A 27,880-nucleotide genomic window follows, 5' to 3' on the forward strand; every position below is an offset into this window, starting at 1 on the left:
GCACCAACATCCTGGAACTCACATGCCAGGCTTGATAAATAGACCTATCAAAGCCAATACATGGCTCCCACAGTACTTCCCCCTCCTCGCTCCAAAGACTAAGTAGGGACATGGAGCCATACACCATGAATATAAAAGCAATACATCATTTTAGGAGGACTATCCAAGGTAAAGGACCTTTATTGACTCAACACACGATTTATTGCATTCATTTTCAGGAAACATTCCAGAGCAGAGTACCCAAATAGAACATGCTTAGAAAATATATGGATCATCATCTCCATCGTCCTTTGCAGGGAAAGAGAGATGTCAGATTTTAGCAGTACGAGCATAAACTTGTGTCGGAGATCGTTATCTTCATCGTTACTCGTGGCTGCTGTAACCCAACTGGCATGGTCCTTAGTTCCTTGTTTGGTAAGCTTCTGGTAGCATTTGTCTTCCGTATGACCAAGCTTGTTAAAAAAGGTGCACTGGAGAGGCTTGAATGGCTTTGTCTTTCCATGTGCTGGTGTAGGCCTGGGTTTCCATTTGCTGGTGGAGGCAAGAGCCTTTGTAGTATCTGAAGAAGAGATTGGAGATTCATTGTTCCAGCGATCTTTTTCGAGAAGAAGAGTCACCATATCATCAAAGATAGTCATGGCAAGTCTAAGTATTTCAAGAGTGAGCTCAAAACGAGTGAGTCATTCCATACTCTTCATGAGGACATCCATTTTGTCCTCGTTGTCCGGGGAACACTTCAGGCTAGAAAGTTGTTGCACAAGAGATTGCATTTTTTCTAAATCTGTAGGAGAGCCGTAGGGAAATGCAAGCAATTAGAACTAGTAGGGAACGTTTAAATCGGCATGCCTAGCTCCGAATTTATGCTATCAAATGAAAAATCAATCAAGGCTAGAACCATGCGTTTCCAAAAGAGAGGTCATGCGTGGCTTATACCTGGCATATTAACCTGTCACTCAATCTCATTCATACCTCCGGCCGCTCAAACCATGAAGTGAGTGTAACCTAGCACTAAGGCATCCTCCTTGATTGTTGACATAGGTTGGGCACATGAGAAGTTTTTTATTGCAATCCGTTAAGGCTGGAGTTATCAAAATCAGGGGCACATGCAAGCTAAGTTTGTTAGAATCTTGTTGGACCCTACCAAAGTTACGAGCACATGTAATCCGATTGCATGATCCTCCATTGACCTCTCCTATCAGACCTTACCTGATTGTGTAGCCCATTTGCATACGCTCTGTGACTGCATTTATGGGTCCCACCCTTCTAGGTTACAAGGCAGGTACTAAATGCTCGTTGCTTTACTTGGAGATCTTGCAGTGCACCTCACAGATGTTCGTCTCCTTGGTCTAGGTTTTCGATTCCCCGGATGTAGCAGGTACAATGCTTCAGGCCAATCCTTTGGCACTGTGCTCCAGGAGCATTTTCTTGAAACCCTTCTCGTCGGGTTTTGGATGGCCGGACGTTTTCACTCTTCCTCAAATTCCCTGGCGTCCCTCAGGTGTACTATTGACTCTTATCTTTCATTGGAGCCGCTTTCGGGATCCCACCTCTCCCTGGGACGCCTTCTTCGGCAGCAGAGGCAGTTAGGTCGGATGGGGTACCACGTGTTCGGATCATTGTCTCTGACCCTAACATCACGGATGACCACATCATGCTCGAGCGTCCAGATGGTTCATTCTTCAGGCAGAGAGTCAAGATTGCTGGGAGACAGGATCACTGTAGGATTTGCAGGACCCCTGGGCAATTTGTTAGAGATTGCCCAAGGAAGAGATGGCCTTTTCTTTTTTCTCTTTCTTGGATCTTCCATCTCTTGCCCAGGACTGTCGGCTACAGCCTCTCGGTCTTGGACCTTCGTTTACAGTGCGAACAGGACCTTCAGCACGTCCTGTTGTAGTCATACCCGTGGGTGCCAGTCAGAGTTGTTGAGCCAGTTCCACGTTAGGAGGCTATTGATGGCGCCACAGACCCTCCCTTACAGGCATGAGATATTCCTGTCCTAGTTCCTTGTGCTAATGAGGTTGTTGATGTCCCTTCAGATGTTCATGTGAAGGAGCTTTCTCCTATGGAGCAAGCCATTGCTGAACTCCGCACCTTACTCCAGGCTAATGCTACTTTTATGGACGAACTCGATCAGCAGCCTCCTCTCTCTTTCTCCTACTTCTTCACCTCTTGACAGAGGCAAGGGGATTATCGCTTCTACTCCTTCATCCGCAGGGATCCTCCACACACTTGCACCAGGAGCATCATTCAGGAATTCTTTTGCAATTATGGCAGACATGGCAGAGTTTGAGTTAGAGTAGTAGTTTGTACTCTCTACCCTTGGGAAGGACCTTGCTCAGATCACCGTGGATAGAGCTTCCCCTTTTGCAGGTGTGGGAGTGCTTTTCCCAGTTGACTTCCCTCCTGTTGATAGGAATACTTTTTCCCAGGAGAGGGATATCTCCACTACCAGGTTGGGTAGGGTTTTGCATCCGGCCTCTTCCTCTCGTGATGAGGATTGTCAGCTAGGTACTTGCATTTTTGTTTCTTCTTCGATGCTACCCTTGGTGATTGGACATGGGATCTTAGTTTCCTCTAGAGCTCAGTGGATCATTCTTTTGATTGGTGGACGTAAGGTTGTTTTCTTAAACCTATATGCTCCCAGTTCAAGAGGGGACCGTGTCCTTCTATGGAAGGAGCTGCTTTCTTAGTCATGCATATGTTGGTGATAGGAGATATGATAGTCTCACTTGATGCACCCTTCACCAACATAGAGTTCAGGGCTGCTCTATCTGCTCTTCACAAGGGCAAGTGCCGTGGCTCAGATGGGCTTACTCCTTATTTTATTTCATTTTGGGATCAGATTGGGGACGGCATTATCTCAGCCTTGCAGGGTGTTTGGGACTCGGTTCAGGGTTGAGGTGACACTTTCAGGCTCCACCTTGGATTTTGGTAGCTCTTTTTGAGGTGGTTTTTTTCCCTCATGCATGGCATGATGTACTCCCGAATTTGAACTTGCTCTTGCGGTTTTCAATGAAGTAATCTTAAATAATTTTTAAAAAAACCTTGGAGTTTGTGATTTTGTTATCAAAAGGATTCTTGAGACGTGCCCATATCGCCTTGGCCGTTGATTTGAAGTCGATGTAATGAATCAAAGTATCATGGAGGCAAAGTCTGATGATAGCAATAGCTTTCGAGTTGTGTTGCTTCTGTAGCATGGAGACAAGATGGAGATACCAAGATGATGAAAAGAGAGAGTTTATTCATGAGAGATATGCCTAATATATAGGCATAAGTTACATCCAAGAGTGACATCATATGTGAGCTCACTAGAGCATCTAGATCCACAAATTTCTCCCAATATTTCTCAATCAGGTCCATGATTCTCTCAATCATACCTACTAGAACCTTCTACCACCTAACCTAGTCACACTAACCACCATGTGGTTACAGTGTACACACAAACTCACACAAACTTTGTACCCCTAGGTACACCCCATTACATCAATTTATCCTTTAGCTTCCATGTCTTGAGTTGTTCAGGATCCGTTGTGGGAGCATCTTCCTCAATAGCATTCCATACATTTTCTACTATGAGGAGCAACTGAACCTTAGTTTGCCAAGTAGGGAATCCTTCCCCCTTGAACTTGCGAGGTTAGAGATCTCCCTCTCCGTACCAATTGTATGGCTCTTGCTGAGATCATTATTTCCCTGTGCTCTAGCTCCACGAGCAATGAGTTTGAAGAGAGAGAACTCATTGTATACCTCGAGAAATGGCAACTTCAGTCTTTAACACTTTAGGAGCAGGAAAAGAGATGAAATTGAGGGTTGGAACTGAAGGCAGAAGAGGTGGCGGAGGATAGACCTGTCGTCATGCGGGAGATGAAGCAGCAATTTGTGGGCAAAATGAGGATAGCTCAGCTCATGTGGAGGAGAAGAGGCAATGAGCAGCAATGGCACACATAATGAAGCCAATGGTCGATGTAGCAGCAGCTTTCTTAAAAAACGGGGTTGTTTCTTCAAAAACAGGCTTGAAATGAGGTTGTTTTTAGGGCGAATAGTAGTAGAAACATCTCCACAACAGTAAGCAACTATTTCCTTCACAAAAACGCCCCAAAATAACAAAAACGAGCTGTTTTTGAGCAAAAAAGGAGCTGTCTTTTTCCTCTACGAAGACACCCACTAATGTCCACAAGAATGGTGACCGAGTTGCTGCTTTTCACGTGGGCAGCAAACCATGCTCCATAGCTTCCGAAGGTGAAGCTAAGGTAGGAGAAGAGAACAAGATGGGGAGAAAGGAGTGGAAGGGAGCTCAATCATGGAGGAGAGGATGGCTTCCATTTGGGGGCTTCCTTCATCCTCTAGATTGAGCATGCAGAAGGGAAAGGTAGGAAAGGAGCCTCTCATACCACATGAAGGTGCATGGTGGAGAGGAGAGAGAGGGTAGGCTAGGGAGAGAGAATAATACTCAAAGAGAGAATAATGAAATGGAAATGAAATAGCAAGAGCAATGAACAAAATGAAAGTACTAACATGTAGACCAAAGAGCTTGTAGGTTTGATGCTTGATTGATTTGAGTACAGCTCTTACATAGAGCACACTCACACACATATGAACACCAATGCATATGGGATAACTCCCAATGTGACACGTGGCATCCATAGGACACACTAGACTAGAACTCACACTAGAACACACCAAACTGATTCATCTTGACTCCATTTTCTAACAAATAGTGCATTGTAGGCTACTCTCTCTTGTGTGTGGCCCAGTGGATTGAGCCAGACATCTCACTTGTATTCGTTTTAACACCGCTGATCTGTTGAGCTTGGATGTTTGCTAAGTATCGACTTATTCATGCTTTTTATCTCTCAACCCTTGAGATAGTAGTTTTTTCACTTGAAAGTAAATAACCTGGATGTTGAAGCCACCGGATTCTCATAACTTCTTGAAAGCACATCTTTTGGGTAGTGCAATTTCGTGTTTGCAAGTCATGGCAGCAAAAGATCTTGCTTCTTGAAATCTCTGGGTATATTAAGTTATATGTTTAGTGATCCTTGTGGTCTTTTTCTATATATGGTGGGCACTGAAAGCTCTTTGAGGGCGGATGATGAACTTGAACCAGTGAACAAGCCTTTTTTTGTCTTTGAAAAATCTTTCACAAATTTTTGTATAAAAGCTCATAGAGTATATCCAATACATTTAGATGACTTGTCCCAATATTACATTAGTTCTTTTGAAAAACAGAAATGAAAACTGTTTAGTTAGAGTGTCAATGAAGCTTATATGTCTAAGAGTAATAAAGTACCACTGAGGCATCTACATTGAGTTGCCCGTACTGTATATTTCCTTGATTCCAGGAGGAATAGTTGGGGTTCTAGTACGTTGTTTGGAAAGTCAGCACCGTACTCTGAAAAAGGTTTGAATTTGTTGTCTTTTCCCTCTCTATGTAGTAGTTTATGCATGTGCACTTGCTGGACTGTTATTACTGGCACTGCTTTACCATACGGTTGGTTAAAGCAGGTGATTTTTGTTGGTCTAGGAAGCAGCATGGGCGATCTCAAACATTGCAGTTGGTTCCTTGCAACACAAGCACCTTGTGTTCTCTGGGGGAGCCATTCCACCTTTGCTTCATTTGCTGGAAACTTCATCTTTTGATGTGAGGAAGGAGATTGCATACTGTTTAGGAAATTTGTCAGTGATGCCAGTTGATAATTCTAAGGCACCACAACCCATCTTGGAGCACTTAACTGTCCTGGTGGACAGAGGATGTTTACCTGGCTTCATCAGTCTGGTCAAGTCGCCTGACTTGGAAGCCGTACGATTGGGCTTGCAGTTTTTGGAACTGGTAAGTTCTATTATCAGGTTATTTCTTACAGCAAGTTGTCGATCACATGAATTCTGGTGTAAGACTGTTCAAGGATCTGTGTTTCAAGTTTTCATATGTTGAGAGTAACGGTCTCCTCTCCTGTCAGTATCTGCAAATATTGTTCAATGCATTATCTCATAATAAAAAAGACAAATTTTGCAGGATTTTGTAGCACCTGAGGTATGCATGTGTGGAATTTGAAAATGGTCATGAGTCCTATGCTATAATGCTTAATGTGATTTTGCAATCGGGTAGAAGTATGATTTTATGCTGCAGGAAAGATATCAGAGCTAATTGACATACTTCTGGCTCCTATGTTTATGAAAAGAAGAGGGGTATTGGAGATTGTTTTGGCAATAATCTGAGATGAATTTTTTTAGAATGAGGTCTATTATGTTTTTCTCTCCCCCATCCTGCAATGATGATTATTGTAGCTGTGGAAAAAAGGAATTTGTTATGATAGGCATTAGACATGTGCATTGGCACTCAACTATATTTGTCCAATTGTTAGACCAGGGAAAGGAAAAGAGACTACTCTGCTGTTGGGGACCAAAGCACTAATGTTAGCTGAACTGGAGCTAGATGCATGGGACTGATGTATTCTAGGTTCCCAATGATGGGGATTCATAAAAATTGTGTAGGGATAGCATCTAATTTGGACAGGGGGACTCATGGCCCAGGCATGGATCCAGCTGCATTAGATCAATGGGACTGTACTTCACCTAGCAAGTTGGTGTATGCAAACTCTGTAAAGTTTCTGGTATGTCCTGTTTCTGTGATTGCATTCTGCTAGGATTGATAGTTGACAGATTTGTTCTGTTTTTGTAAATCAAGGAGCAGGGAGTGCATTTATTGTATTGGTTTCAGAGCTTAAGCATACCTTGAATTGAGAAAATAGTACTCTAAAGAGTGTTCTGGACAAGGATGATGGAGGGAATGCTTTGTGAAGGTGTGTAATCTCTCAAATTGCTCGGTGAATGTGGAGGCCTTCCACAATCTTTGTGCACCACAGACTAAATATCTACATGTTAGACCTGCAGCTTGCCGCACTATGCGTGCTGGCTGAGGACTGTTCATCCTTGCCAGAGATTAGCGGACGCCTTTCAATAACAAAAGAGTTTTTTGTTTCTTATCATTCAAAATGCAAGATCACATGAACAAGAAATCAGTCCAGATCCAACCTGAGATTGATGCAAACAGGGAGTGGAACTGGGTTTGGGATCGCTTACCTAGTAACTTGTAAAATCAGCGAATACTATGAACAGTACAGGCTGCACCTCATGGTTGCCTGCCAAGCGTTTGTAAGTAAATGTGCGGAAAAGTGTAATTTAAGCATCCCATCTCTCGTGTCCAGCTCTTTTGGTGCTTCTCAGACTTTAAATTTTGTCATAATTTGTGATTTTATTATTTGTGTACTTAATACACAAGTGACTGCCAACTGATAAGTGGCAATATTGCCCTGTTAGTGCTTTTGAAAATTAGTCGTGTTCTACAGCTCAGTGCCGGTGAACCTTGCACTTTGGGCAGTTGTCATTGTTAGGTCCTTGGAGAGGGCATGCAAAGAGTGTGCAAGGCTTGGGGCTACAGGGGGTTGCATCCTTCTTATAACCAGTAAGTCAGGTACATGTGAGGATTGCTGGGGAGTTGGGTTTAGGAGGGGAATTGGGTTTAAGAGGGATTTCATTGGAGATTTGGGTTAAGAGGGGTTTCAGGTGATGGAGAGTGTATAGGCTGCTGGATGGTGGGGTTGGAGATCCTAGAGGATAATCTCATCAAGCAGTTTGTGATAGGGAGGTTGGTAGGGGGTCGAGTTGGGAGCGTGGTGTGATATCTTTATGTTCCAGTTGCAGTTGGAGAAAAGGGAGTGTGAGTTCGCATGAGCTTATGAGTGCAACAGTATAAAGAGTTGTTATGTAAGGGAATTATTTGACTAGTCTAAGTAACACAGAAAATTACCTCATAGGTGTTGAAGCTGGTGAGCTCGCCTCTAGCCAAACTGTCCACTATCTGAAAACAACCAGTCTTCATTAAAAACCTCATAACTGTCCACTACATAGCACAGCATGTCTTCACGATGATGTCCTCTGGAAAAAGGGTACTATATCAATTTCTAGGCTCAAAAGTAGATTGGAAACGGGAAATTCTACAGTCACTATGATGTATGGGCAAAATCGCCTCGTCACACATGCTATTATGGATTTGTCAATGCATGTACTATACTTGCAATAGTAACCACACAGCCTATGGTTTCTGTGGACCAGTGTCACTACTTTTTCATCTCAAATTTAACACTTTATCTTCAATTTCGATTCAGTTGCATCTTACGACATCACATTCATCGAGTTGTGTGCAATTTGCCGCAGCCACCTCGCCTGAAATCTACCTACGCTTTCACAGCCGCTCCTCTTGGCACCAAATTAGCTTCTTTATGTAGCAAGAAATGTTGCAAGTTTTTATTTTTAGCTGGCGATTTTTTGCTAATCATCATACAGCAAGAAACCTCGCAAGTGTTTAAGGGGAGTCGGTGCATAAATCATGGCAGCCGCAACAAGAAATCTAGCTACGTAAATTACAGCCGCGTTACGTGGCACCACCCTCGAGCATGAGGCCTAGACCATGTGGAAGCTAGTCGACTCGAAGGTCAGGTCATGCGTCACACACCACATGCCGCTCTTGTTAAGTATTGCTCTAGGCCAATAGATCCACGTCCCTAGGAAATGCAAGATTCTTAGACGTCCTAGATACTAAGCCCTTGGATACGCCTAGCCTAATTAGTGTTAGCATTTGGCTCTAACTTTTAGAAGCCGTGCCCATAGTAACTCCACTGTCCACAAAGGCCTTTGCTTTCCAATAAAGCCAAGATTTTTCGAGAATATCTTGCTTTTCCAGGATTATCTTTGGGTTTCTTGGAATCTTAACCGTGGCCATTGTCACCACTGAGTTAGAGTATAATTATTCCTAGGTTCAATTCAGATCTTAGGTTAACATGGCCCTTAGCCTAGATTATCCAATGGTTAGTTATAAATCAAGGTAGGCGGCACAAAACAAGAGATGTAATATCTTTCAACATGTGTTCAATGATTCTTTGACTATATTCTCATCATGAACTAGATGTCGAGGTAGCATTCGTAAAGTAGTATTTGTTAAAAACTAAGGAATCTATCCAATTTCCCTTTGAGGTATTATAAGGAGTATCAATCTAGAATCCATTGAGTAGCTTTAGGAAACATGCTTGCCATTACTAACTGTGTGACCATAGAGGTGAGTAAACATCTAACAATCTTACCAAATCTATCGATTTGTATTGGATCAATAATGATCACCAAAATCATTTAGTAGGTTCCTTGTCACTCCACCCATGGTCTTTAGGGTATTGATCATCACAAACCTTGATGAATATTGCTAATAGAGATATACTTACTATCACCAAGTCATCAAATGAACATCCCATCTTGGCATATCACCATTTGATTGGATAACTACTCTTGATTTGGCCAAACTCAAATGATTTAGTAATACTTGTGAACTAGCAAGTATCAAAGTAGTATCATCTGAAGAAAACAACAACTACCCCGTGGTAGTTTTCCAGTGGGAGCGACCAAGGAACAATATTTCAGCAACTATGGATGCTTTGGACTGGCTGGACAGCAAAGGGCAGCAAAGGATCACCTTCCCAATCAAACCGCTAGAGTCTCTGGGTACTCTGGGAATATTTCTTGAGCACCTCCGGGCATAGTACACAGCCAAAAGCACAAATCGCAGCAAACAAGGTCACCTGGCATGAAATCACAGCACTAGGGCAGCTCCTAGAAGCCAACAATTGAATTGCAATCACAACAGGAATACTCTGGAACAAATCGCAATCATCTGGGGAAGAAGCCTAGCATTGGGATTGCTTGGATTATAGGAAGAAGCTATGAGGACTCAGTTGCCTTCAAGAAAGAGTGCTGCGAGAACAGGGGTAGAAGCATCACATTGCATTAGGGCCCAAAAAAAGGGCTGGACCCCCCCGAAGGTCTTTATTGCAATAGAAATAGACTTTTGTAGAACTGGCTCTCACAAGAGCTTTCCCAAAAAGCTGGGCTTTTACACTTGTGTGGATTGAGTGCATCATCTTGCAGTTTGCAGTTAGTGAGCAGGAGAGAATATAAATGAAATGTATAAATGCCCAAAGGGCTGAATAGAATTGTATGGAGGGGCTGAAACCCTCAACTGCAAAACTTGAAAGAAACTAGACTACCTAGAGGAGGTGAATCCTCACTAGATCCCTGAAGAGGTTGAGGCTACCCTGCTGGTCTGCTGCTTGGAGGCCTGGCTCTTCTGCTTTGAAGGCTTGAAGGCCTGAGGAGTGGATGGAGAATGAGGGCCAAGGCGGCTGCTTTTATAGGCCCCCTTGGGCTCCAAAATACTGACCAATTGGGCCAACCTTGCTACTGCACCACCGATTGGGGCTGATATGGCCGACTGACTGCTGACGCGGCACTGACCAGTCAACGTGGCAGCCGACTGGCTGCTGAACTGGCGCCTTTGCTATGGTTGTTCCTGCACCCTGTCCTTGTTGGCTGACTGCGTGGCAGTCCCACATGGAGTTGCTGACGTGGCTGCCTGCATGGGCTGTGGTTGGCCAAGGGAGTGGCTGGAAGAAGTGTTTGTGGGGACCACTACGAAGCCCACAGAAGCTCTAGGGGAGCAATGCAGGCTGAAGTGTTTTGAAGATGCCACGGGAGGTAGGAGAACAGATTTTGGGAGCCGCAGGGGTCCACATCTTGGCAGCACCATGCAGATAGATGGTGGCAGATTGTGTCCACATTTTGCACATGATCTGGTCCATCTTTGGACAAGTACATCTCACTGTTTCTACTCCCACTGCATTGTTCAACTACTGTCTGCACACATCTCTCTCTCTCTCTCTCTCTCTCTGTGAATTAGTACACACTAAGGAAAGAAGTTGGATTTGAAATTATGACTGTGATTCCTGGGCACTATATCTTTGTTTATCTTCTGCTGTGGGGAATGTTGACTATAGCAAACAATCTCCACCTCTGGTTTCTAACAGTACCATCACGTCACTTGAACTTCTCTTGCACTCTTGCGCCACTGCAATAACTTACAAGCTCATAGTTTGCTCTCTAGTTTCAGTTCCTCCTGCTCCATTTCTTCCCAACAACTGACATCTGTGGTTTAGCTCCATGTGCGTAGTGACGTACCAAAGCTGCCTGGTCACTAAGTAGCTCTGTATTTATACCTTTGACAAAAGATAGTTGATTCCATCCAACTTGCCTCCGAGTAGAATCTCTAGGCTCTGGTACGATGTCGGTGACATAGATATCAAACCACTACGTATCCTTGCAGCATAATATTAGTCTTGAGGATCCTCACTTTTCTTCTCATTCACAACATGTGCTCACAAGTAAGCAGAAGAAGATAAGACTCAGATCTGGAGATTATGCAACAAGATAGGCCAATGATGCTCCACAAACACTGGACTGATGATCTAGTACAGAAGTGCACATGTAGGCGCTCTATCTACAGCCCTGACTGGCAGCAAAACTAACTGTCAATGATAGCTCTACTCTAGCTGCTATCGCTGTCCTGTGTGCCTTTAGATGCTTCAGTGGAATTGATAAGTAACTGGAAGGTGGAGCAGCAATGGAGGCAAACTGTGCAGTTTGTCTTGTTGCAACAACAGTAAAAAAGTATGCTACAGAAGTGCAAGTACTAGGCTATGGAGAGTAGCCCTAAACTCTAACATGGTCACTCATATGCATGCATCTTTGGAGATCAACAACCATATTCTGCGAATGCAATCTGACCAGGCTGCCATAATTCAGATGCCCAAAGCGTTGCCACAAATGAGTATCTGCAACCACATAATCCTCTATTGTGAGTGCTGTAGTGTCGCTCTCTTTGTCATAGGCATCAAGTCTATTTTGACCCCGAGTCAATGTTCCAGTGTTAAAATGGTATTTCCATTTTTGAAATCATAGACGGCACATAGATAACCATCAAGGATAACGCTATATCCTGAAATAGCAATGGCTGAAATGGATATGAGATTCTTTTGAATTCTCTGAACATACAAGATCATTTGATGTTACAGTAAGCTCAATTGGCCAATGGCCTTCATGGCATAAGATGCATTATGGTCACAAGTCATAGTGCCCCTCTTCGATGCATCATGCAAAGAAATAAACAACTTCTGCCAAGAAGTAATGTGCTTAGAAGCATACTGTCAAAAATATCAAGTGCTGAATGCATGAGAAGTATTGTATTGGCAAGGCTAGGATGATGCTGCTGCTTCTCTGATTCTATGTTCTTTTGGCATTCAGAAATATCATGACTTGTCTTTCTCCAATAGTCGTATCTCTTCTTTTTCTTATCTGCATTCTTGCTGGCATCCGAAATACTTCACAATTGTGCTTGGGTTTCCTAGAATGCTTTGCATTATTACATTACCCTTATGATGGGTAGCAAAGGCCTTATCACCTGAAGTAGAGACATTCTGATTAGCATGGCTTTGCTCTTCCTGCAACAATAAAGTGACCAGCTAATCAAAGTTGTAATGGTTGGGATCCTCCAGCCTCACTATGGTTGCAAACCTTAGATAAGAGTCAGGAAGTCTACTAACTATTGTGAATACAATCTTATCTGGCACAACCTCATCAAGGTTGGCCAATTACTCTTTAATTCCTTGACCTTAGTCAGATAGGCATCCATGCTTTGCCTTTCATCCATCTTCAAGGCACCACAGTCCTGCAAGACCTGATGTGACGATTATCACTCTATTGACTGACAATGCAATTAAGGCATAAGTGTGAGGATCTTTACCACCCCATCTGGACGGTTCTTGATTTGAATGCATTGGGGCAGTAAGGGCAGAAGATGAAGAGTCAACAACGTCGCCACCACCCATAGAGGCAGGTGCAGTGGCAATTGCTTGTGATGGAGGTCTCACCTCAAAACCTGCAATGATATTTCACAACACATGTTGCATCATGTATGACCACGTGGGGTAGTTGGTGCCATCAAGCTTGTCTTTAGGAGCAAGCATGCCAAAGAGGTCATTGTTTGCCATTGTAGCTAATGCACAAATGCAAAGAACCAAAAGAAATCTGACTGGATCAAATGACTGCACTATGGCAAGTGCAAATGTCTGATTCTGACCACACAAGGTCAATGGCCTGCACAATGCTACAACTGAAATAGCCTGCAAATAAACCCCAAGGCATGAGGGTCTAACACGAAAGCAGAGATAACAGAAGCTCCAATTTGCAGAAGGAAAATGTACCAAAAATAGTTCAAGCCAGGCCCAATAAGGCTTGCACAGGAAGTGCAGCAAATGCAACAAGATTCAAGACTCAGATTCCTATGCACAGAAAACCTTGACTGAAACAAAAGTCTCCTGCAAGAAATGATGTCCACACAACTCCTTTGCAAGGCTTCCAAACTGACAGATGACTGCTGCCATCTGCATGAATTGAATGCTGTCAGGTGTACTTGTCAGCGACCTGCAGCAAAACTCAGTCTTCCAAGAGCAGAATAACTCAAAGCAAGACGACAGTGACAACTGCTGTTCTGAACGACTGCTGACAGGTCAACAGGTCTCCACCAAGATGGGTGAAGATTGACAGCAAGGCTCCTTCTGTGTGATGATGGCGCCAGCAAACATTGCTCTCCTCATTTGGGGCTTACAAGTTTAGTATTGATCCACATTTTCTGACACGTGTGACTCTTCTTTCCCTGAAACTGTTTCTTAACAAGCCTCTTTTCCAATCCTGAATTTATGAATTCTGTGTTAGCACAGGAGATCCCTGAAAACTCAACCTGTTGCTCTATGATGATTGGGCATACAAAGTGAAGTTGTTTGGACTTTAGGGACTAAACAAGGGAAGGAGAGCAATTTACACCACAGGGCAACCTGGTTTAAAGAAGAAACTTGTCTTGAAGGGCTTTCATTTTGATCGAGAAGAAAAATAATTTCAAGTGGACAGAAAGTATATTCTTGTGTAGTGGACCTCAGAAAGCATTCCACATAATGAACGACGGAAAATTGCTAAAATACTTAAGCGTCTATGCAATGATACACTGTATATGCCTCTTTACTCAACAGCAATCAGAATTTTAGGCTGAGTCATTATTCTCTCCAACTGCTTATCCTCACGAAAGCTCATTGCTTCAGAGCATAGTATTTTGCATTGACTGATTTTCTAGAGGAGAGAAGCCCCAGCAAATAATATACCTGAGAAATCAGTTGAAGGATTGTTAGGATTTAGAAGATTCAAAGACTTGAATATCACGCAATAGTTCTCGGTTTGAGGAAGAACTTGGACATAAAATATAAAGCTATGCAAGGTGATCGACTTTATTGATATGGGACGAAATGACCTCCTCGCATACCTACGGGGCTTGTTGTGGAGGTTAACAAGTAGACAAGACTAGCCACAAAGGCTCTCGACTACACACAGTCACAATGCTGCATAAAATGACGGAGATAACCCATGGACTGACACACAATCGATGTAGATCACCACATAGGCCTACAAAAGCATAGCCATGACACACACAGCTGAGAACTAGATAAAAACGCCATGACTCTCCTTGTATATCAAGGGTAGAGGATGTCAGCAACATGCAGGTCTCTCCTGCCAATCCAAAAGTGTTGCCAGCAGCATGTACCAATCAGAGAAGATCTTGGCGACCCATCTCTATGCCTGGCTGCTGCAAGTGATCTTGCCTCCGACTCTCATGGAAAGAAGATCCGGGGGGGAAGGAGAAAGCACAAGGAAATGCCCCTCGACGTTACCACGTCGTACCATGCATGCAAAGATGCCAAATGTCAAAATCCCCCAACCACTCTAGAACCTTAGACCCCACGAAGTTTGTCTGCAACCTATAATTCTAACACCTGCCCATAAACTAAATGGGTAGAGGACAAACCAAAATTGTCAACTCAATACTGTCAAGCCCAAGCAAAGTCTACTAATGTCTTACCACAAAAATTGCTAGCACACCAAAACTTAATAGGCATAATCTGTGTCACAACATCTATCACTGGTGGTGGTTATCAGAGAAGACCTCGGCGGCTCTATCTCTATGCCAGAAGCCTCCTCCTGGCTGCTGCAAGTGATCTAGTCTCCAGCTCTGATGGAAAGAAGCCGAGGAAATGAGAAAGCACAGGGAAATGCAGCCTGAAGTTACCACGTCCTATCATGCATGCAAATGTAGAAATACACCAACCACTCTAGAACCTTAGGCCTTACAAAGTTTATCTGCAATTTATAATTCTAACAAGGATTAAGGTCAACACAACATAGGGATCCCTTAGAGATCCAAGTAAATGTATGGCTCAATTGTTTTGAGAGAGGGAATATTGTTTGTGAGTGACTTTTACAAAAAAGATCGACAGAAAGAGAAACTGGAGTTCAGCATAAAGTGAGCATGCCTATGGCACATGGAACTGACCATAGTGACAGGGTGCGCGCGTGTGTGTTTGTGTGTGTGAGAGAGAGAGAGAGAGAGAGAGAGAGAGAGATTTCATGACAATTGTTCACACTCTCAGGTCATGAGGGGATTGCCAAACGGCCAAGGTCAAAAGCTAGTGGAGAAAGAGGACGGGATAACAGCTTTGGAGTTCTTGGAGTACCATGAGAATGAGGAGCTGAGATGTATGGCAAATGAATTAATAGATAAGTATTTTGGAGAGGATTATGGGCTAGAAGAGGAGTACGGAATGGGCATCTCGGAGGTACTTAAAGGTGGGGACAACTACCCATCATAGAGAAGTGGCGGATTGTGAAATAATAGTATCTAGGTTTTATGCTCATCATCGCTTGGCATTCTCATTTCTAGGTTTCTTGGACGTAAGTGGAGGCACCCAAGAGATGGCAAACCAACAAGGAAACTATGTGTAGGAGATGATGCGCTCTTTTTAAAGATTGAGGGGGGGGGAGGGTGGTTTTGATTTGTGTGGATCACTGTTTTGGTCTTTTAGTGGGTCTGTTATTTCTCTGAAAAGACAAACTACGGTGTGCAATATAATTATATGCTGGCATCATCGTTGTCACATGTTCTTATAGATCAATCGACTCCTCCTGGGAAAAGGTTAAGCTGGAGGCTGTATGTTGCTTGCGTCTTGAGTAATCGTGTCTCGCGTGCTGCTTGTTGTGGTTGTCTGGTTGGCCTGCCTTGCTACCCCGAATGTGTTTGAATCCTCATGGAAAAAGTTTGAGCTGGAGGCTGTATGTTGAGTGCTTATTGCTTGTGTTGCTGTTCCTTGCATGTGAGTGCATCACTGCTCGCATTTGTCGGTAGTTGCTACAGCAGCTGAGTAGCACATCTATGTAAGGGTCTGCATTGGAGTAGTCTGCTAGCTACAACTAATTGTAGGCTGTAAGTCTGAGTAGACTAGAATATAGAGTAACAGTATGGGTTCAGAGGCAGCTAGAAGATAGCACAGGTTCTGACCTCAGGTCACTCCTACCAGGTTGAAAAAGAATGCAGAATTTGCATAATACACGGAGCTGTTCACGAATCGTTCACGAACCTCAAAGCATTTAGTAAACACTAAAAACACTCGCAAAGAAAATACCTTGACAAATCACTCAATCTCTCACTCAAAGATGCTCTTAAATCATATGAAGCTTCAACATTTGATGACTCGAGTTCCAAATGTCAGGTCTAGGAGCTTTCTGAAGCAAATCGAAAAATGAAGGAAGATCTTCTTCCTCCATAATGACAATGCCTCATTGAAAGCAAGAGATAGCTTTGATACCATGATAAAATATGAAGAGGGCGAGAAGAGTGGAGATTAGGAGAGAGGGCATAGTTAGAAACACACCACAAATGACTAACTGTACACTAGATTTGTTGTAAAGAATCGATATATACAAACCCTTTAGGGTTACGGTTGGGGTTTTCAACCCTTTTTCCTTTTTAGCACTCTGATGTGTGAGCCCTTATCCACATTTCACTATATTTTTGTTTTCTGGCTTCTTGGTTAGACATCTACAATCTTTTTAGCAATGTGATTACTACATATACACAACCAATAGTCCACAGTACTTTTACCATGTTCCACAATAACTTGAAACCACCTTTAATTGTATGTTGCTATACTTAGGATTCGTTGAATTTCTTGCTTTGAAATCTTCACCATGTTTAATCTCTAAACTTCCACAAGTTGATGTACTTCGGAAGCCCTATAGAAAGCTTCAAATTGAATGTGGCTTGGGAATAGCAAGTCAAAGCGCACAAAAGATAAAAGTTTTTATGGGGTTAATTTCTACCTGGGTGATGTGAATGTGAAATACCTTTTGCTTCCATTGCTAGAACGTTTAAAGAGATGATCTCTCAAATTCGTGAAGGTAACCCATGGAATACTTAAACCCTAAATCCTACAAATTCTCCCAACTTATTAGACTTCATTCACTAAACCTAACCTTGCATTATTATACATAGTGTGGTGTAACTTAAATGTTTTTCCTATAGGATTGTTGATATATAATGCCTTTACATTGTGTAATCACATCAAGGTTGGTTGTGATAGATGAGGGGATCAAAGTCTTCAAGTGCTTTTCGAGTAAAAGGAGTTGTTGGATTGATGGTTGGGTTGATGGTGCAGGTGTAAGGCATGAAATCAAGGGGCTACTTGTGATAATATGTTCTTTTTATAAGGGGCATTCTATGAACAAAAGTATGTGTTTCTTCCTATAGTGTTCTGTCACTCAGTTTCCCCTTTTAGGGTGAGTGCATAATTGGAAATATACGAACAATTGTGCCTTTACTAGTAATAAGATTGCTAGTGCACAAGATGCATGGTTAACAACCTTAGGTAGAGAACATTAGTCCAAAGTTAAATGGCTACTCCATTGAAACAATGATTCATTCAAGTATCACCTTCATCATTGGGGAGCACTCTTCATCACTTTGGAGTGGGGAATCACACAAGAATTGCATTTACAAGCTAAACTTTAAATCTTAAGGGATACTCTTAAGTGCACATTAATAAGAGATGACTAAAGAAAGCATCCTTAGTTGGGCATTGTGCTTACTATTATCTAAAAGATTCAACACCATCAAAATTAATATAGGTAGAGAAACACTTAGTCCCAAGCCACTCCATTGAGACATTGTGTGGAGATTTTAAAAAACATAGGTTACAATATGTATTTTGATGAAGTAAAAGGGGAGAGAGTGCAATTAGACATTACAAAACATAGGCTAGACTCTGTAATGAGATGAGCACATGCATGCGTGGGCGTGCACATGTGCACATGTGTGCACACACAATAATAATATTTATTGAAGGCCAAGAAAAGCCTATATGACCAAAGAAAACTAGATCCAAAATGAGAGTACCCCCTCCTTGGGGACGAACTTGGGATGTGTATCTCATCTCCCAAAACTGCTGGTAAATGAAATAAAAACTAGGAACACGAGCAAGCGAGAGCTTTTAGTGTTGGGTGAAGCTTGTCGTGTATTGTCCTATCTTGTGTTTGTCCTCATATTGGGTATTTTAAGCTCCAAGTGGGCTCGACTAGGGTCTCATTAGGAGTCCAACATGCTTAAGATTTGGACTATATCTAGTCCTTTCAATCACATGTGATAGAATCATGACTTATATCCTCACAAATTCAATCAGTCATCTTTGTGGAGACCTACTACTCGAAGTGCACTTGCATGTAAAGCATTGTGTTCCACTGTAGAGTCAAAGAGGAGTGAGCTTGTTCATGTATTGGAAGTGTACTTGGAAACATTGTCTCTCTAGCCTTGACAAACAAGCAACCCTCTTGTAAGCGGTGTTGCTTGTGCTACCAAATTTTGTTTCATGGCAAACTTGCGGCACATGAAAATGCACTAAGTATAAGTGTGAAGGCCTCTCATCCAAGGCTTTCGAATGTATATTTAGTCTTTGCTTTTTGTATGATATAATCACCACATCATCTATGTATAACAAGATGGGTACAATATTTCGTGTCGATCTCTTGATAGTCCACAAAGGAGGTTGTCTCGTAAAGGTGAAAGAGGGTGGAGGAGAGGCGGGCACTAAAAGGTGAAAGATGGTGGAGGAGAGGGGGGCAACCTTGCTTCACCAAAATGGTGCTACTCACCTCTTCCGATATCCTCATGGTGCACACTTTGCTTATAATCCTCTAATATAAGGCCGTGATTGCTTATATAATGTCATGTGGTGAAAGCATGACTACAGATGAAACCCACTGCATCTTTGGTGCATTCAGGGCTCAAAGCATAGTCGAGGTCATGGTACAAAATCAAAGGCCTTCCAAAAGTTTGCAAAGCAACAACATATACCATGTTTTCAGAATTTGGTCTTTTGTAATGAGGGCTCTCAATGGGATGTGATCTAGAGTGGCGTGATCTCGGCTGAGTCCTTGTCCCATCACTTGAAACCACACACTCTTCATTGATGTGTATCTCCAAAGATGACTCATATGATGGGATCCGTTGCCTTGTGAATAAGTATGATGGTGATCATGGTCCAAGTTGGGAGGCCTGAACAATAGCTTGGCTAAGACTAGAGCAAGTAGTTCCCACCCTTGAGTGAGGAGCATGCACTTCCCACCCATGAATGAGGAGTTCTACTTGGAGGCTCCCTTGATCCTTGGATTTGCCACTCTTGGGCTTCTCGATGGCTTCTTTTAGAAGGGCTATGGTGAAGAGCGTGGAAGTGGAGGGACATGAGATGTCTCTGGGTCATGTAAGGGCTAGTTAACAACATTATAGAGTGTGTCCACGTAGTTTTCCTAGGTTGGGGCTCTTGATAGGACATGGGGACCTTCTTTCTAATAGTTTCAACTTGACTTCTTTGCAATTAGTGCTATGTAGGAAACTTAAGAGGTCCTCTTCATGATGAGCAAGAGAGTATTGCTTGTTAAGTCACACTAGATGCCAATACTCTTTCCAAGTCTTGTGTCAGTGCCCTTGGTTAGTGTTGGAGTACAAAAGTTGCCACAAAGAGAGAGAGAGAGAGAGAGAGAGAGAGAGAGAGAGAGCTGAAATACTGAAGTTGTAGTAACGAGAGCAAGTAGTAACATTGGACAACAAACCTGTTAACAAGGAAAGTGCTTAAAAGCACTGAACAAAGCATTATCATGAACAATACTTCATGGTCCATGCTACGGTGCTTCCTCACGTATGACTACCTAAATAAACTATTAAGATTAACATGTTAGCACTAAATATATAGTATATCTTTGTGTGCTGTGTTAACATATATTTTAAATGTAATGGTTGTGTACATACTAATGCCCACCATTATTTCAAATATAATTGTTGTGCACATGCTAAGACCCAACATTGTGTAATCTGTCCGACATTAGGAGACTTGATCTTTATTCGTATTTGAATTCCTATAGATTTGCCTTCCGTATCGTTGGTTGAGAACTGTCTTGCATTTGTTCATCATTGGACAAATCCCTCCTACTGAGTATAATGAGCTTTTGGTCTAAGCTTTTGTGGCACGTGTATCATGGCTACAAAATTTTGCATAACTCATGTATGTTTTTTTAATGCTGAACATCATGAAAAGAAATCTTTGATCTTGCTCCAATTTGAGATACACAATACCGAATCATCCATTCTTCTCCTACTAAGAACACATAAAATCTTTTAGATTTTCCCCAATCTACTAATATGGAGTGGTTTGCTTTTATCATCGTCAAATTTAAGTAAAGTGTTCATTAGAGAGTGATCCATAATTTGAACAAAATGAATATGGAACACACACAATAGACCCACTTTGTGTGACATTTGAATATACAATGATTAAGATCAACACTAAAAAAAACATTTGACATTGATCCTCCTTAAATGACATCAGGTTGCCCATTAAAGAGGTGTAGATTATATCAACATACTCTTTTTTCCCCAAGTATCTAAACATGTAAGTATGCCAGGTTCACAACTATTGATTTCTAGTTGGGGCTGTGTTCTTTGCCTAGTATTGAGTTTGGCCAAACTTTATTGACTTGGGCCGGTATTCTTTGCCCAATAGTGATTGTGGTCCAAATTGTATCTTTTGTATGGCATGGCTATTTGCAATATCCATAAAGGATGTAGAACCCTCATCAAGAATAGTTTCTTTTCTAGGTGTTGCACTAAGGTTATAGTACTCGTTCTCATCTTTCTCGCACTAAGGTTGTAGTAACTTGTTCAGATCTTTCTCATACCATCTTGTTGTTGACTTCTTGTGGTAGCTATTCACACTAATTGAGCTCTTTAATTTTTCAAAATGAATTGTTGATCATGTTATGATGATATCATCGATATATATATATATATATATATATATAATATATATATATATTGGGTGAGTAGACCAACCCAACAACTCTTGTTAATTGAATCATGAACATTTATTGTTGTATTCATGATAGAAGTTGAAACAACCTATGATGGTCTAGACGTGGCCACTCCATTATTTTTTGTTCCAAAAGTGAGGTTTTTTTCTCTCATGAAGATTATCGTATGGCCTTCAATCTTGTCAAGAAAATCTCCAACTCGGCTCCTTCATCTAGATTTGACGTTGTGATATATCTCCATAAATCATCATTTTTTCTTATAAAAAAAGTCTTTAATTCAGCTAAATCCATCAATGTATCAATGTATCCATCAATGTATTCAATCCAGCTAAATCCATCAATGTATCATAATTAGAATCAAGGAGTGGAATTGGCAAAAAAGGCATGACGTATGGCCAATCCATTATTTTTTATTTGTTTAGGACCCAATGTGAGGTTTTTTTGTCTCGTGAAGATTATTGTATCATCTCCAATCCTCTCAAGAAGTCTCCAACTTGGCTCCATTGTCTAGGTTTGATTTTGTGATATATCTTCAAAATCCAAAGTATCCCTCCTAGACTTTTTTGGAAGACTTTAGAGGGTTGCATGGCTAGGAAGTAGGGTATTTGGACCCTTTGCACTTGGCACATTTTGTGACACTTGGTAGTCTTTGGTAGCTGCTTGTGTCCAGCCCTATCAATGGTATCAGAGCTATGGGGGAACTGTTCATGGATTGTGTGGCAGCTTGTCATGTGACTGACACATAGCGACTGTCTCTAGATCGACTGGATTGATCAAGTCCATCAAGATGCGGTGACCCAGAGAGATCTCAATAACAAAAGTGGAATGGAAGAAGGCGAGAGAGAGGGAGAGCTAGAAGAGAGAGCCACACAAGTTTTGCCAAGTGTAGAACACCCTAATCCTTTATGTCATCCGTATATATATGTGTTTGAGTATTGTACGTAACTGGGGTTAAGGTACATTGTCCCTTAACCCCCACAACCTCCCACTTAAAGGCCAATTTGCCTTTAAGGGAGAACAACCAATGGACATACTATCCAATGCCCATCAATACACAACAATACTCAAACCGTTGGCTAGGTAGACTCTTTGTCAGCATATTTACAGGGTTATCATTTGTATGAACCCTGTCAAGTTCTATGCACTTGTCCTCAAGTATCTCCCTGATAAAATGGTACCTGACCTCAATGTATTTGGTCTTTGCATGAAAGACCGGATTCTGTGCTAGCTGAATAGCACTCAAATAGCACTCATGGAATCACTATGCAATGTCGGTACACCTGAATGAATCCCCAAATCTACCACTAGCCAATCAAGCCATATAGCCTCCTTGCAACCCTCTATGATTGCAACATACTCAGCCTCTGTGGTAGACAAAGAAACGCACTTCTATGCATAAGACATCCACGACTGCACCACCTGCAAAGGTGAACACATAACCAGAAGTGGATCTCCTGCTATCCATATGCCTGCATAGTCTGAATCTGTGTACCCAAGTACACATCTCTCTTTTGCCAAAGCAGATACACATCTCCTTGGTACCATTCATGTAGCTCATGATGCACTTAACTGCCTCCCAACGCCTCTTTTCTCGATTAGCCATATACTGGCTAGCAACTCCCACTACAAATGCAATGTCCAATCTAGTACCTATCATAGCATACATAAGACTCCCAACCGATGATGAATAAGGAACCTTTGCCATCATGACTGTCTCCTCCGTTTCACATATGGAGGCAATGGAGTACTTACTACCTTCCCTCCCTTCATATTGAAACATTGTACCACTTTTGCAACATACTTCTTCTGTGAAAGCCAAAGGAGTTTCCTGACGTGAGGTCCCCCTTGATCCCACGTGTATCATAGAATTGCTGAAAGTCATAAGAGAGATACTCTCCACCATTGTCAAACCGTAGGCATTTAAGCATTCTCCCTAAATGATTTTCAACCAAAGCTAGCTATTTTTGAAATACGTGGAAACATCACTCTTTTGAGCTATAGCATAAGCCCACACTTTCCTAGTTGCATCATCAATGAATATCACATAGTATTCAGCCCTGCCTAGTAACCGTGTAGGCATGCGACCACATATGTCTGAATGCACCAAATCAAGCTTTACAAGCTCTTTTTCCACCCTTCTTTTATGGGCAAATTTAGTCTACTTTTCCCATAGAGACAATGCTCACAAAATTCAAAGTAAAAAAACTCAAATACAGTACATAATCCAAATGGCATAAGAGTTTCATTCCATTCTGGCTCATGTGCCCCAACTGGAAATGCCACAAAGAAGTACTTAGCTGCTTGGTTATTGCAACAACATGATTAGACACTCATGATACATGTAAGGGATACAATGTCCCACACTTGGACCCCTTGCCAAAACCATAGAGCCCTTCTGAATTTTCCAACTCTGAAAGCCAAAGGTGGTCAGAAAACCAGCATCATCTAGCTGACCCACTAAAATAAGACTTGGTCAGCTTATGCACATGTCACATTTTTTAAAACAAATGCAAACCCATACTCGGGCTTAACTAGAACACCTGCGCTCTGATACCAGTTTAGAGATCTCAGCAAATGGAAGCAGATGAGAGAGAGGGAGAGCCATAAGAGAGAGCAACACAAGTTCTGGTGGGTGCAGAACACCCTAATCTTCTATGTCATCCATATATATATGTGTTTGAATATTGTACATAACTGGGGTTAAGGTACATTGGACTTTAATCCCCATAGACCCATGGCAGATTATGTAGTGGCGGTCGTCTTGGTCTATTATAGAGTTGTCATGATCTGTGGCAATGCTTAAGTGAGACTTGATTTTGGCAGTGAAAGCTGCTTGCATGGGTGATTGCCTGTCAGCTCATTTAGTGTGATGTGGACTTGGGTGTGCACTTTGGGACATCTTGGTTATCGTACCTCGTGCGATTTGTCTTCCTTGAACCTTATGTGTTTGTGCTAGCTTTTGTGTTTGGCTAGTATTTGTTCATGGTGCTTGGGCCATGGGGGGATTTTGGAACATGGTCCAACCCACTTGTGTGGAGGGGACTTGATGGAAAGGGTAAAACTGGTCCTTGGCACTAAATGACATGGCATTGGGGTGTTGAAATAGTCCCATAAGCAAATGTGCAACTTGGATATATGGGCTGTCAGGAGTATTCCTCCTGGGATATCTTGGGAGACTTGGAGGAATTCATGGCTAAGAGGAAAGGGATTGGGCCCCCAACACTCAGTCATTTTGTGACAATTGGAAATCTTTGGTTGGCTGTGTGTACCTGGCCCTATAAAAAGAATGATCATCTAAGTGTTTCCTACAGCCCATATATCCTAGTATTAACCAACTACACATTTGTTTATGGGAATATTTCAAGCTTCCAATGCCACATTTTATTTAGCACCAAGGGGCATTTTTAATGTTGCAATTTACATCGAGTCCACTCCACACAAGGGGATTGGCCCATATTCCAACACTTTCTATAGGAGTAGTCTCTGATTCGGCTAAATTTATCCATGTATTAGAATCAAGGAGTAGATTTAGCTTAGAAAAGTCTCTTGAACTCTACCCATGTCAAGCTAGCAAGCTAGCTTGTAGCCTTTCATGTTTGATCCTTGAGGGTGCCTAAAAAATTACTCATCGATTGTGCACCATCTATAATTGATCTTCCATGATTCCATGTAATGACACATGCCCAGTTTAACTCTTTTATATGGAGAGAGTGGTTCTCTCTAGGCATTTTTAAAATAAGAGCATGCCCCCAAATACTTGTGGAATTTCTTGTGGTATAACAAGAGAATATTAGCTAGCATATAAAGAATGGTATCCTTTTGAATGTTATTCCATGTGACCTACCATATTGCCAACTTAAGTTGAACTTTTGAAGGTTATTCCATGGGAGTTTCCCTATTGCCAACTTAAGTTGACCTTGAAGGACAGTGTGGATAAGGCTACATAAGTAGTTTTAAACAAGGTTGGACATGATATTTGGACATCTTCTAGTTTAATAACTTCCTAGATATCCAAATGATAGAGGCTATGTTTCATGTTTGAGCTTCCTCTAACCCTAACTTCAAATTGTTACATTCTGCAATAGATTTAATTATATTAAGTGATGTATACCTCCTTGACTCGATTTGAAGTTGGTCCTAGAAGTTAGCATGTACTTCTTTTTCCTACCAAATAACAAAGGCATGCTGAACCTTGCCACAAATGCTTTGGACAATGCTTAAGGGTAGTTTCCACAATATCTTTATCCTTTAGAAACAAAATAAGCTTGCAACTACTTGATTTACACCTAATGAGCAATATAGGTGAAAACCTAACAAAACAGACATATCACTACCAATATTTTTTGTTTAAAAAATAAGAACATTTTAATCACGATATATGCAATATTTATTTAGAGAAAGTAGCAATTACTCACAAAAAATTTGAGTCAAGTTAAAGAAGATTACTCATAAAAAATCTTACCCTTCAAGCATGCCAATACAAGATCTAAATGCTGAATTCCGGATGGTTTAGTTGTACTGAATGCACATAAATATTTCATAAAGCTATACTTGAAGCTAATTGATCATGAATACCTATTGTACTCCTGGTGGATTCTACTCTCTCAGAGAGATTACATAAATGAATTACTTATCCCATTCTAGTGGATAATGATTTTGCATGGTTTACAAATCCATTTCGTTAGTTGATCCCAAAAACAACCATTCATCAAAAAAAGCTCGAAAACTCGCTAAAAACGCTTGGGAACCCGCCAGGGAAATGATTCAGTGAAGGGAAAGTTTTGAAGTTAGTATCAAAGGTAGGAAATGGGATGCAAAGGTCTATTGCTTTATTGCCACCGCACAACACCATTATGTAGTCATTTTTTTCGTCATTCACTCTATAGGTTCTATTCCTCTACATCTTCTGCTAAACGGTACCGCTATTCTGTTCCTTTGCTCTTGTATTCGAGAGAGCTTGTTTTCATTGTCTAATATAATTCTATCAACAATATGCTGTATAGAAGGCTCCCAACTTCAAATTGGAAAAAGGGATTATAAACTCCATTTTCTTAAAAAGGATCAAAACTCTTGTACAATAAAGAAATACGTGTTGCTTCCAATAGCAAGGGCATCAACTGGCTACTTTTTGTAGACAACCATTCTTTGCCATGTGATCAGAGTAGATGATCAGTTTAGGTAGATTGTATGAATTTAAAAATCTTTAGAAGATCTTGACATAATTTTACAAACAATTGTACAAATTTATATATGTCAAACAATTGTAGGAAAGCATAGTAAAACGCATCTAGCAGGCATTCCTACACATGGATTGGATATGTGAAGTGTATTCTATTTCTTAGTGTGTGCAGCCATCAAAAAGCTAAGATTTAAAGAGAGAATTGTAAAAGAAAAGAGTACCTAGCAAGAGATAGATTAGTTATCCTTCACATGTTAAATCAATGAGGTGGATCTCTTAGACTACCCATGAGGTAGTAAACCCTACAATGATCATTGAATCTATAAATTATATGAATTCCATTGAAGCTCTCTTGTCCCCAAAGATCTACATTTAAGACATGCCCTCCAAATAATTCCATATCTTGTGCCCTTGAAAGTATTTGTAAAGGAAAATATTCTATGAGTACTGGAGAAATTCCAAAGAGACTAGGGGTTCAAGTGTCTATCCATATAGACCACCAAGTTGGAATTTTTAAAATAAAAATGGACAAGTGCAAGTCCTCAAGTGAAATATCTTTCCAAACTCATGAGGCTGTTAGGAAAAGCAAAAGGACCTACTACACAAACATAGCATTTAAATTCTCACCCTAGCAAAATATCAGCTTTGTAAAATAAAGAAATTTTTATAATAAATCATATCCATAGGGTCCATTGGTGCATTGTGAAGTAAAAATATGTGCTTGTACATATATGTCATGATGCCCAAGCTTGTGCAATGCACGAGGGGATATTGATAGACTTCATGATGCCAATTACCTAATTATCATGGGATCTAACTTAGTATAAAGTTGATACCCTTCCTAATTCACAAGACATCAAATAATGGACACCCACACCTAAAAAAAGAGTGCATCATAGCTTCATCATGAAATAGTGATAATATAGTCTTAGCCATCATAACCCTAGGAAAAACCTCCTAACATGTATAAAGTAGAATAATGACCACTTGGCAAGCATCCCTCATCAAAATACTAGTATGTTGTTGCTTTTCGTTATGTGTTCAAGGTCTCTACATCAAGAAATGGACAACCACTTCCCAAAAAAGGAATGCATCTATTCCAAGAGGAAGAAAAAATTTCTCATGAAACCAACGTATTATGTACCATTACAACCAAGAATAAAATCGATTGCATAAATTAATCCTTCTTGGATTAGTTGATCAAGCTTGGCTTGAACTTTCTTGGCATAATTTGGATTCATCTTGTATCTTTTTTGACAAATTGGCTTGGCATCTAGAGCCAACAAAATTTGATGTGGCATATGTCTAGTGGAACATCCCATAAATGAGCAAGCTCTAGAGGTTATAAAAGATAATTATTTTTTTCCTCCTCTTTTGTAGCTTGTATTGCTTGTGTCCTCAACTAAACTAATTGAATTTCTTTCAATGTTGGAACTTGCTTTTGGATTGCTATGCTTTGAAGTAAATTCTCATATCCTTCACCAAGTCCGTTGAATAGTACTTGCACCATTTCTTCAAACTCCATAGTCTCTT

The 27,880-nt window shown here is 41.2% G+C and overlaps 1 protein-coding gene across 2 annotated transcripts in view; it reads left to right on the forward strand.

Moving 5' to 3' along the window:
- Positions 1 to 15,891, forward strand: part of LOC147905071 (importin subunit alpha-9) — a 93,568-nt gene extending 77,677 nt beyond the window's left edge. The window contains exons 9-11 of one of the 2 annotated variants that reach the window (XM_087389981.1): positions 5,340 to 5,398; positions 5,522 to 5,827; positions 15,408 to 15,891. In XM_087389981.1, coding sequence (XP_087246107.1) covers positions 5,340 to 5,398; positions 5,522 to 5,827; positions 15,408 to 15,626 — 584 coding nt within the window. In that variant the 3' untranslated portion in view covers positions 15,627 to 15,891. Of the gene's footprint in view, positions 1 to 5,339; positions 5,399 to 5,502; positions 5,828 to 15,407 lie in introns of those variants that run through there. The other variant, XM_087389987.1, reaches the window with a different exon arrangement.
- Positions 15,892 to 27,880: the final 11,989 nt, after the last annotated feature.

The sequence above is a fragment of the Dipteris shenzhenensis genome, chromosome 2, assembly GCF_047967505.1.
Source record: "Dipteris shenzhenensis isolate YYH24624 ecotype China chromosome 2, Dip_SZ_1.0, whole genome shotgun sequence".
NCBI classification, from domain to species: Eukaryota; Viridiplantae; Streptophyta; class Polypodiopsida; order Gleicheniales; family Dipteridaceae; genus Dipteris; species Dipteris shenzhenensis.